A 12,564-nucleotide genomic window follows, 5' to 3' on the forward strand; every position below is an offset into this window, starting at 1 on the left:
TCATTAAATCCTACACACTGCTCCTTCAAAGCCGGCAGTAAATTTGCTCGGTATCTATTGGGTTTGGTACATCATAATGAAGGACATTGCTGATTGAGTTCCGAAATTAAACATGAATTGTAGAGATGGGTTGGTGTGGATCCAGTATAGTTTTCCAATTGCACCAGATTTTAGATAGAAATCGATTACATGGCTTCTTCTCACCCCGAGACCAGATCCAGAGCCAGAATCTGTCCGATCCAAACTATGTTTACTGAATCGGATCAAAGGTGTTGCTCAGTCTCTGTGACTCAAACAGGCTGGCAAGGTAAGAGATGCAAGACGCATTTGATTTGCTGTGACAGCGCAAAGGATGATTCACTGATGTTGTTCTTGAAGCGTGAGAGCTTACAGAAGTGCATCGCATCTTCTCAGTTTGTGTCCAACTACATCAAAGCCCTTCCTCCCCTCAGGGATGCCTCCACTGTGAATTAATTTGGCGACAGGGGGGAAAAGGAAAGGTTCTTGCACAATAAAATATCTTGAAGCATGGGGAGTTTCTAGGCTGGAAACTGAGCCAAACAGAGCACCAAAGGATACATTTAATTGATTGTTGTGTTGTTGCTCGCAAACTAAGTTTCTCTCAGCTTGAAATGGAATTGCAAAACTTTGAGGACTGAGAAGTCATGATCAGAAGATACTTGGTTAAAAGGCTTGTCATCATTAACAAAACATAGCCAGTCAATGTCTTTATCTTATTAGTATCTCATAAATAACAATTTCATTGTTTTGGTCCCATTAATGGATCCTGGACAAGCACAAAAGAACAAATGACAGTACGTACTTTTGTTTTACAACTTTGAAGATGTTTTTAGAATCGGGCAGAGCGCGTCTCTTTTCTCACTCTTTAGCATATTGTTGAGATGCAGCAAACACAAACGTCTTCATTAACTTTGAAAAGACGATAAATTAGACTCTTGCATTGTCTGTTTTTGTTGTGTAGTGACGAGACAGCGGCTTTATTATTAAGCCAGGTGGCATTGTTGTAATGACACCAGTTACAGGAGAGTAGTCAAACAACAATCTAATTAAAATTAACCATCAAAGAAAATCACTGCCAGGATGTTGTTGTCTATGATAAGGTGTCACTGACCATAACCCACCTGACGATGACTGAGTGTGTAACACAAAGATCAGTACATGTATTATTAGAAAGATTATGGATTTCGGTGAGATTAGATTGTCTTTGGTTTGCTGGAACAAGTGCTCTGCTTCATAATGTTATCCTTGCACAGAATGAATAAAAGCTACCTTTGAGACATATTTAACCAGAGCTTTGTCATTCTCAGGTCTGTCAGTTTGTCAGAGATCAGATTGATCATTTCTTTTTTGCTCCTAATGGTTTGAATCTGTTTAAATGACCTCGCTGTCGAGGGGAAATTATGGGCCCTCTGCATTTCAGCTGCACTAGAATTAGAGCACTTTAATAATGAGTCACATTAAAGTGCTTTTGCCACTTTTCTTTAAAGCTTAGCCTTCGATCACTGAAGTGAAGTTCTCATTTTAATAGCACATAGCTGCAAAAAAAAATGTCACAGACACAGTTCAAGAAATTAAAAGGAAAAGTAAGAAAACATACAAGGTATAAATATATTTGTGGTAACTTTTATGCTCACCACACAACCTATTTTAATTGAATTTGTAAGGTGTCTTTAATACAGAAACAGTGTTTACTCTTTATTTTGGGGAGATACTGAAGACTCAGAGACTTGTGCAGAAGAACATGTAACACTGTCATATGTTACCGGGCATTAATTACTGGCAGAAATGAAAAAAAATATTTCAGTCACGTACATAAACACGTAAGCAAGTAGCAGTGCTGTAGCTGAGTGTGAAAGAGGAGGAGAAAACCAAACAATCATACTCATTTGTCAAAGTCCTGATTTTAAAAATGAACAGATTGCAGGAGCATGCATGATTTATGAGCACGCTACTGCTCTGACTTAGCATCCACCACAAAATATAACTGTTGTAAAGCAGGGGAAAAGGGACGGTTACAGGCTGAATAGTAACCATTTGTTTACTGCTTTTTCAATGAAGTAGAAAAAAGGAAAAACATAATGTATTAACCAGACTATTAGTCATTTTGAACACCAAGGATTCAGACTCCAACCCTCCTTAATTTAATCTTTGCTTACTTTTGTGGCCAAAAGGGCAATTTATCAAAACAACAAGATTACAATTAGTGAGTAATCTTTTAACTGTAACTGTACACCTAGAAAAGGACCAAAAAAATGTGTCGAGTCAAAATGTCTGCATGGTAAAAAATGTATAGGGCAGATGCTTGCTCTCCTGTTTGTCTATAAGACACCATGGAAATTCCTCCTGTTGACATAAACCTTTGTTTGCATGGAGAGACGTTTTATCTGTACAACCATCAACTTTTTGGAGTCACTGCTCTGTTTTTTTTTCTTTCATTTTTAGCCAGTTTTAACTTGATATTTGATTACTCACCCATCCTCTTTTCATGCTCTTTTCATGTTCTGTTCTTACTTTGACAGCTGATGTTTTTTATGTACTGCCATTTACCCACAAATTTTGTGTTAACAGTCGAGTATAAGGCGCTTAATCAGAATATTTCCTTCTATTCTAAGGCGTAGGTGCAGCACCCAAACTGTTTTGGGCAGCACCTAAAATGAATGAGGGCAAAATCATTGTGAAGACCATCGAAAACTAATGAAGTAACTTTCCCCAGATCTTATGTTGTAGTTGTTCCCCAGCGGAGAGCACGCTTTTTTTCTTAAACTTTTTAGGGTGTTGTTTATTATTTGCTCTAGCTTTTCAAAAAATTTTGAAAAATGATAAAGATATGATCAAATAATGGAAGTGGAATTTCATGTTTTCACATTCATTTTTAAGGAGGACCACTAAATCCCCCACTAGATACACGTGTGTCAGGAGTTCAGTTTTGTCCTCCGTTTTGCCCCCGATCACCTCTCCTCCTGTGTCCTCTGTCTTTGTCTGTGGCCACGCCACTCACCTCCCATGGCCACGCCCCTCACCAGTCCCAGCAGATGCAGCCACTCACCCCTGATCACCACCTGCAGGTGTGCTGCATCTCCCTGATCACCTCCCCAGACTATATGTAACCTGCCCCTGCACAACTCTGGTTGTCGGTGCATTTTTGTTAGCCACCCGTCCGTCTTCCGTCTGCTCCCCGTCCGTCTTCCATCTGCTCCCCGTCAGCTCTCCGTCAGTCCTGTTCCCGTTCCTCCGGCCTCTGTGTCTCCTGCGGATATCCCCCGTCAAAATCACCAGTCGGTGGAGTTGCCCTCCCGGCTTGGAGGATTGTTGACGCCGTCCCTTCCGCTGGTCTGCTGGCTGCCCTGTTACCCGTGTCCCCCTGGAGCTGTCGGTTGAGTTGCCCTCCCGACTGGACGTAAAGTGGACACGCTCGGTGCCACCTTTTTGGTTTGTAGCTTTTTGTTTGTTTTTTGGACAATAAAGACTGTATTTTTGGAATTTGAAAACCTTGAGTCTGTGAGCTTGCATTTGGGTCCTGGAAAAACACCCCACCACATAACAACGTGCCTAACTCTTACACAAATTTAGGGGAAAACTCTACTAATGCTTTGCTGAACTGTGTGGTTACTTTTGTACTAATGGAATTTATGATTATTGCAAGTTAACTGGATTTTCTCCAGTAAATCTCTAGTCAGCTACCGTCCTACATTTCATTTTAGGATATTTACAAAAAAAAAAAGGCCTCAGCAAACAAAACTCAAAACCACAACTTGATCACAAAAATACGTTCTTATTATCTGTACTTTTGCTTAGATTATGTGTATTAGGTTACTGTATAACTGTCAACCCTACTGCCAGATGCTTAATGATGCAACAGCTGATAACCATTAGACAAGCCCTTAATTTTCCATTTGTAAACTCCAAAACAGGTATGATGTTTGCAGAGTTACATCAGCACAACACAAGGCACATCTCCCACACTGCTCTCAATCTTTTCTCATTATTACTGTAATCACAACAATGGAGACATAACTTACTGGCCACACATATTAAGACAGCTAGTAAGGCTGCTCTTTCACTTTCAGTCTCTTCCAGTTTCGAGCGATCATTTCCAGTAAACTGCAACTGTAAACCTGAAATAACCTGAAAGACAACTAGAGAGAGACAGAGACTGACTCAAGGTGGATAAGGGAGAAGGAGGGAAGAAAAGGGAAGTTGATTTTCTGGAGAGATAACACAAGTGGGCGTAGCATGTAATAAGCACAGAAACAGGAACAAAGTGAAAATGTGCCAAAGTACACCTGCACACCTGAGCGCAGCCACTCCTTTACCAAAGCACATGAGAGATGGTTGAGGAGTGGAGTCATGCAAATGCATTGAAAACTCGTGCAACTTTAATATTTCACATCTCTGTTCACATTAATGCTGGATTTGTTTGGACGGATTCCTGAGATTGGAGAGTTTATTTCATTTTTTTGTTTTGTGTATCATGTGTTACTTAAGAATTCTCAACTTAGCAGCTGGAAATACAACCTGATCGATATTTTTTGAGACCCACGTACCCGATGAAGATGTGGTCTATGAACGTTATTATCCTTCTCCTGTTCTGCTATGGTAAGTGCAGAGTAGCAAATCTGATTTGATTTAAAGATGTTATTTAAAGGCAGTCAAACATTTTCTTCAAAGTAGTGCAAATAGGAGAATTAAATAATATCATACTTTACTTTACTTTACAAAGTAAAGTAAAGTATGATATTTTATAAAGTAAAGTAAATATAGTTTATAAAGAGTCAATGCCTCTCATTTGAAATGAAGGACAGTGCCATTACACTGAGGACTTTGGTCAGTGCAGTACAGTTTCATTTCACAGGCTGGATCATTTAATATTGAGTGCTTCATTGTACAACTTATAAAAATGCTAATTTTGAATGAACTACTATGTGTGTAAGTTTCTACCTTGTGTCTTCCACATCTTCAGTAAACTATGCGGGCTTTAAGATTAAAGCTGCAATATGCTCTGGGTTTTTAAACCACTAGACTGTGTATGATCTTTCGAGCTATAACATGCAAGAAACTATACTGCTCACACTAAAGGATCGTGTTCCCTTTCTTGTGTCCGAGCCCGAGAGATGCCAATTATTTCATTGTATCAGAGATGTGTCGGGACAAAGTTAAGGAACAAAGTGTAGTTTTGAGTTTCAGCTGCCAGCAGAAACAAAGTCCATGTTAAATAATCTCCCTGTGGTCCTGGATCAAGTGTATCAACAACTTTAAAATATTTAAAACAATTTTGGATTTATGAATTTGACAAATAATATCAAATGAACCAGACTGCATAAGATCAAAAAACATATTTTATCATCTGCCACAAAAAGATTCACGTCTCTTCTTGTCTTCCTACAGCTTGTCTTTCGACTGGCAATGGCGGAGTGCGTTTTGTCTCCAAGAACTTTGACAACGTACTCCACTGGGATCCTGTGAAGCCTGATTTTCCTGGGCAAAAGGTGCTGTATAGTGTCCAGTACTGGAGGTAAGACAGATCAGTGACTATTATAACGCCTATTCTTCCATTGCCCTCTTGCCCCTTTGTGTGTCCATGTACAGATCTATAATAGAGAGTTGGGTCAAAGGAGGAAAAATTGTGTTTGCTAGGTAAACATTTGGTTAGTTTAGAGTATCTGTCTGCCAAAGCATTGTAAAATCCACATTTTGGATTTTACAGTCATCTATACAAGACTTGGTGACAAAGTAAGATCACATCCTGTACAATATGACATGCCAAATATAACTGAAAATCCACAGAATTTCAAAAAACTTTGTCAATAGCGTGGCATGTCATCCTTAAAAATACTCTGAGTTGTTAATCGTACCATTTTTTTTTTCCATCAATAAATCCCATAAAAAGACCAACGGCAACATGGAATTTCTCCTGGTAACAATCTTTAGAGCCGTAGACCTCCATTGTTGACCAAAGTCTGTTAAAATCAACTGAATGAACTACACTTGCACAGGAGCACATGTTCCTGCAATGCAAAGAAATGCAAATCCGTGGTGGAAAATACTCAATACTCAATTAATGTTTGAATTAAGTTTGATAAAAATCCAAGTGCTCAGGTGATGGCAGGCATTACTTTGTCTTTTTGAAAGGCATACATTTATGAGCCTGTTATTAAAGATGTAGGGATGTGGTTCGGAACGGCAGACAATCTGGGGAAATCAATCTTGGGAGATGGACATTCATGGTTTTGGTCTTTTCATGAAATTTATTGACACAAAAAATATAGAAAACTGCCATCCTTAACCTTAAGGATCTAAAAATTGCATTTCTCTAAGTAAACAGGTCCTTTTCTGACTTTCTCTTGCCGTCTGTTTTTCCCTTTGTCTCTTCCACTATGTATGTGATTAGAAAAAGATAGTAGCTCAGGAAATGTATGTTCACCATTGTAATGCTTGGATTGGTCAGTGGCTTAGAAACAAAACTAAATAAGATCTATAGGGCCTGTTCCCAGTGATTAGTATGGACTACGCTCAGCTCTCCTCACTGAATGGAGATGCAACTGTCATAGAAGGATTATTTTTTCTTTAGTCTCTACAAAAGGCCTCAGTAAAGTGGAAATGCCATCTGGTCCAATTTACTCATGACGCAGTCTCCCAGACAAATGTCAAGTGCTACCCCAGTCCTATTGACTTTTCTTCCAGCCACTGTCACCTGCAATTGCCGGAGTGACTTCCAGCGGCAAATCAGACTCGTTCAACTATCCCTGGTCGATATCGGTTCCTCATTAAAACAAAATGCTATAGTTTTTCTGCCTCAAAAAGGCAGTTATGTGTGGTGAAATGATGACAGTTGATTTTGTACAGTCAGGATGATTTTTGTGTGGTTAGTTCACTGTAGCTATTTTACAGCACAGAACAGCATCAGTGTCTGAATGCTGATATTTTAAAATGTCACAACATAAAAGTCTTTTGTTAATGATTAACATTTTCAATCAAGTGATCCACGTGAATGAATAATCAAAACACTGTCAAATGGTAGATACATTTAGTTAAATACCCACTAGCGCATCTTGATTTACATATTGTTTCAATTAACCTGCATTCGTACATCGCCATATGTTTCCACTACCACAGTCTGATTCATTGTACTCTACTCCTTACAGCGATGCCAAGGATCAGCCATTTCAGATAAAGAAGGAGTGTCAAAACATTACTGTGCCAAACTGTAACTTGACTGCAGAAACCCCATCACTTCACTATGATCACTACCGGGCTCAGGTGTTCGTTAATGGTCGCATACTCGGATTCAGCAACATATTTAGACCTTTAAGAGACAGTAAGAATCTCCACACTCACTCATGCATTACTTCCTCAAAGCCGCAGTGTATTCTGTTGCAACATCTACTCATTCATCTGTGTTTGTCTACAAAGCTGATCTAGGCGCACCCATCTTGTCAATAAAGACAACAATGTCGTCCCTCTCTGTTAATGTCACCCTGCCTTTGGGGCCAAATGGAGTCCCCATTGAAGACATCATTACCAGGAGCAAAGACTCCAAAACTATACCTCTTTATACCTTAAATATCACCCATCCAGAGTGGGCTACACAGGTGGGTCTACATTTGAATATAATTTACTGTGCACACACTTTTATATGTTACATTACGCAATACGTCATGTATGATATAATAAGTGAAAGCTAAGATAAAAGAAATTCACAGGAACTGACCAAGGTGTATCGCTCCCATGTGAGTTTATAGGTCTTTTAATAGTAGTACTAACAGAAAAAAAAGAAATTCACCATGGTAAATAATGCTTCCTCATGTCAATTTTGGGTTTACATAGCACTAAGGACCGGCCAATATTTTCAATGCAGTGAAAAGCTGACAAAGACATACTGATTCGTTTTTTTAAGACAAGCTAAATAATGCGTCTGAACCTCATGCAGAACAAAAAAAAAAATCAAAGGATTTGTTTTTATGTTGTGATGTTAATGTGTTTATTTCCTGTTATACGTATGCGCCTTGTTTATCTGACGTCTGCAACCAGCATGGGAGTAAATCAATTAGTTATAATCCGTACGACATACTGTGTCCCCAGGTCAAGGAAAACAGAGCTGGTCAGTTCGTCATCAACTTGAAGAACGACCAAACAGAGTACTGCGGCTACGTGGTGTACAAGCTATCTTCTGAATGGGGTCGCTCAGGGAGTGAGATGGCCTTCTTCTGTGCCACCCTGCAAGGTAATAATGGCAAAATGACCACAACATACAAATTCCGTGCATGAATGATTAATTTGTTCGTACGATTGTGTGTGGGTGTGTGTTTTCATATATTCTTACTACAACAGCCTCTTTCTGTGTAGTGCAAAAATTCAGTGCCAATTATGAATGGATACAGTTAATAATCATATACATTTCTAAGACCTCCACTCAGATATAGCCGAATAATATTTATAAAACTTAAATTTGATTTGCTGCAACAGTGTAACACTCAACAACTTCCCGGGAAGCTTTCAAGGACCCACCTGCTGTGGAGAAAATGCAAGAATTAAGATACTTGAAAAATCTAGCATTTTCCACATTTTATTTTAATCAATTTGTGCTCATCTCCTCAAGTGATTGCCGCCACTTGGAAACAATGCAGTGTTTGGTAATAAATCAAGACAGTTTGTTAAAAGTCCTTTCTTAGACGCCTGCATCTGCACCAAGCGTTTCCGTCACAGTAAAACAAGACAAGTTGACTCGCTAACACTAAGCACATGCTTTGCAATGAGGTAGTCTACAAAATAATGGTGTTGGCCATCATAACCATATTGTTCATGCTACAAATGTATGCCTCTGAAATGATAGTAAATGATATACAGAGCCATACAAGAAAAAAAATGTCTCATAAATATTTGGGCTTCTCCCTCTTCCTCTCCTATAACTGTCAAACTAATGAGACAGGAGATTAGATTGAAAAGTCGACTTGCAAAGATGACATTCTTCTGACCTTAGCTAGCCTGGTTGTATATTCTTTACATAAGTTCTCTATTACACAGGTAAACAAGCATTTCCAATTCCAACAGTGCACTCAAGGCCATTGCTAAAGGGGGAATTACATTTCTATGTGTACATTCCTGCTGAGATATTTCCTGTTAGCCAACTTACAAGCACTTCTGGGAAGTACTCCCATTTCTCCATTCATGACTAATTGTTGTCAATGTCACGTGAGCTACAGTGCTTCTCCCTGAGAACATGCCTGAGCATCTGTGTGTTATCGCTCACAGCTTTAATGCGCCTCAGGCTATCTGATTTAACACTTGTTTTTTAGTTGGTTTTTTTTCACGGACATGTCTATGACACAATCTCTCTTCTCCTGTAGACGATCCTTGGATGCTTTGGCGATGGCTTCTCGTGGGTGTTGCTGTTCTGGCAGTCTTAGTCATCATGTCAGTTGTATGTATGTGCAACTATGTGAAGGGTGGAAGACTAAACAGCATGCCACAGGCATTGGTAAGACTATTCTTCCTCCATTGTCCTTTGGTGTGTCAGTCTTGCAAGAAGGAAATGTTACCTTACTGGATTCCCAGCCCTCTAGCACATCATTACTATGCACTTGTTCAGTTTGTCATCATAAAAGTAATTGCAAATACTAAGTGAAAGAAAAAAAAAAGTCCAGTGAGTCTTAGCAGTTTCTGCAATTTATCTTGTATGTCTGTTGGCTTTGCTCTGTGGTAATGTGGTGTGGAAAGACATTGATGGGTCTGTCTTCATTATTTTCAAAACAGGTAACAACTACCGGGAGTTGTAAAGTACTGCAGTTTCCAGATAGAAATCTCATCATTTCCAAAGCAGTGGTTGGCACTCAAAGTGACCAGACAGTTTATGCCAAAATCCAGGTGAACCCGAACGTGCCCTCCGTTGGGCTCGGAGGTTATTCCCCCCAGGATACACCCTGGAACGTCTGGGAACGCAGCTCTGGCTCCTCTGTGGGCACAGATACACTACTCAGTACAACCTCAGGTCCTGAGGACACAAGCGCACAGTCCTCTGAAAACTACGGTGCAGTTGCAATTCACGTCCCAGTTGAAGAAAACGAAGATTCTCTGCAGTGTCCCACTGATCCCAGAGAGACCAGTCAGCCGCCGTCGTCTTCCAGTGGAGAGAACTGGGATAACGGTGAAACGAGTCCAAGGCTGGCCTCATTTGCAGCACCACCATCACCTGATTGTGACGCTTGTGAGAGCAATGCAGCCACACAGCTGCTGCTGCAAACAGTGCGGGATAGCAACGGACAACTCATGTTGCCTTCGCTAAGTTTCCTGTTACAGAGCAGCACTGGTGGCACAGTGCCACCAATGAACCCCGAGAGAAAACCTCTTTTATCAGACCTCATGGATTCCGAGGCATCTTTACTGAACTTTGACAGCTCCGAGTGGTCAGACTGTGGGTGTGATGATAGCTCTGCAAACACACCGACCCACCCGTACTGCAACACTCATTACTCCCCATCTCAATCAGTCCTTCCTGATTTTCACCTGGGATGTCCGAGCACACCCTCAAGTGATGCAATATTTCAATCAGGTTACAAACAAAACTGGATGGCTAAAATCCTTCATGGACCTGAAGTCATCGAGAGTCGCGAATACATAAGGAAGAACTATCCTCATACCCAGACTGGTGGCAAAATGGTGGAGGAAGGTGAGCAGGATGAAAGCAGAGGAGTGGAGAGATCAAGACAGATTCTTCTGGGAAGTTGGATGGTACAAATTCAAGAGTAATTCTCCATTTTACAGCCTTTTAGACCAAAAATGATCTTTTCCCTATTTTGGTCCTTGAATAACAGTAGAGATGATTTTTACAACAACAACAACAAAAAAGATGGAAGAAGGAAGTTGACGGACGGACTGATGGAGGAGTTGGTGACAAAGCAGACCTCAGGCTGATGAATGGATTTGCTATCTGCAATGTCACAGATGATGCAAAGACTGACTCAAACTATAATTTTGAGTGGAAACAAAGTCAAAATTTTTCACAAGTCAAATCTAACAACCACCTTTGGGCATTTATGTACATTTCAACATGTTATACGTTATACCTTGCTGTGTATCTGTTCTTATTTAATAATCCACAATTGCAAAATGTTAAAAAAGTAAGGATGGATAGACTGAAGTGGTGGGTTTACACTTCAAGATCTGATGCATATATACTTTGTAAAGTCCTTGTTTAACTTGTCATGTCATCGTTTAACAAAATAACCACAATTTTACAAACAAGTTTTGTCTGTTTAAGGATGAAAAGTTGTTGAAACTTGAATTCAAAGTTCACTTCTTTTATATCTAGTATAATCTCTTGTTTGTGTCAAGTGTCTAGATGACTGTTTACCCTGAGTCCAAATGTGTCATAGCCAGCAAAGGGAATATAACAGCTCCTGTATTAAGTCAAAGTCCCATCAACAATAGCACTTTTTATACATATCTGTACACATTTTCCAGTGTTTTCTGTTTGAGCAGAACTGAAACAGACAAAGCCACGCACCATATAGAGCCATAATTCTCAGTCACACATTGTCAGCATCTGCATTTGTGTGCCATCGCTATGACAACACATTGTTGCAACTTCTTATTACACTCCCTAAATACATAAATCCAGCCTGGTCACATTTAAATTACAATGTGGACAGTCAGCCTCAAAGATTAGATACGAAAACAAATCTGATTGCATTGTGGCTGAACAAGGAAGTAGATGAAGTCCAACACCAATTGTCACCAGCTGTTTGAAATGGGAAGTAAGATGACTGGATGTCTACTAAACATCAATATATTTCAGTATTATCAGTGACGCATTCAATTCATGGTATGATTGCATCTGTATATAAAAAAAAAACAATGTTTATTTTTTCTAACTCACAAAGTTCATAAACAAATTTTGTCCTCATTGTTTGCTGTTCTTTTAGTTCAGTACAATGCAGTTTGGTAAATATATTAGAAGCTGGGGTCATGGTGCAACCTAAGCCTTGCTGATAACAGCTGGGCTTGTAATAGCTTGAGCACAGTCTTTTATATGCAGCTGTAAAGCAATAATGTCAGGTGTGTTTAAACAGTCAGTCACTAAGGGAAATTTTGTTTCACAAACAACATATATATATATATATATATATATATATATATATATATGTGTGCCCATTGAATATAATAAACAAGGTAGCAGCTTTTCTTTATTCTGTTTGTGCAGTTTGTGGATTTCTACAAAATGTTTATGTTGGAAAGACTTTAGTTGCAATCTGAAATAAAGTAAGAGCTTCAATTGTGTCAGTTTTGATTATATTATTTAATTACCAAGTAAATTATGTTGGAGAATCTCTCTCATAACCTTTCTCTGCAAGTGGAGCAGAACCGTCTGTACCGTTTTGTGTTATGTAAATATTCATTGGTTTGGTTGGGGAGGGTTGTAAAAGTATTTTTGAATTCTTGACTTTTGTGAAATGTCTATGCTTAACTGATACTGTCTAACCCACTAACTTCTCACTCAACGTGACCTCGGGTAATTTAAATATGCCAGAGTAATAAACTTGATTGCTA

At 39.3% G+C, this 12,564-nt stretch overlaps 1 protein-coding gene across 1 annotated transcript; it reads left to right on the top strand.

Moving 5' to 3' along the window:
• Positions 1-4,574: 4,574 nt before the first annotated feature.
• On the top strand, positions 4,575-12,564 carry ifnlr1 (interferon lambda receptor 1). Its single transcript, XM_069138912.1, has 7 exons — positions 4,575-4,617; positions 5,407-5,533; positions 7,164-7,336; positions 7,432-7,610; positions 8,101-8,242; positions 9,366-9,496; positions 9,772-12,564. Exons 1-7 carry the CDS (start codon positions 4,575-4,577, stop codon positions 10,762-10,764), a joined length of 1,788 nt encoding a protein of 595 aa, XP_068995013.1. The 3' UTR covers positions 10,765-12,564.

The sequence above is a fragment of the Embiotoca jacksoni genome, unplaced genomic scaffold (genome assembly GCF_022577435.1).
Source record: "Embiotoca jacksoni isolate LCO1_2020_lvr unplaced genomic scaffold, fEmbJac1.0.p SCAF_11, whole genome shotgun sequence".
In the NCBI taxonomy this organism is placed as follows: Eukaryota; Metazoa; Chordata; class Actinopteri; family Embiotocidae; genus Embiotoca; species Embiotoca jacksoni.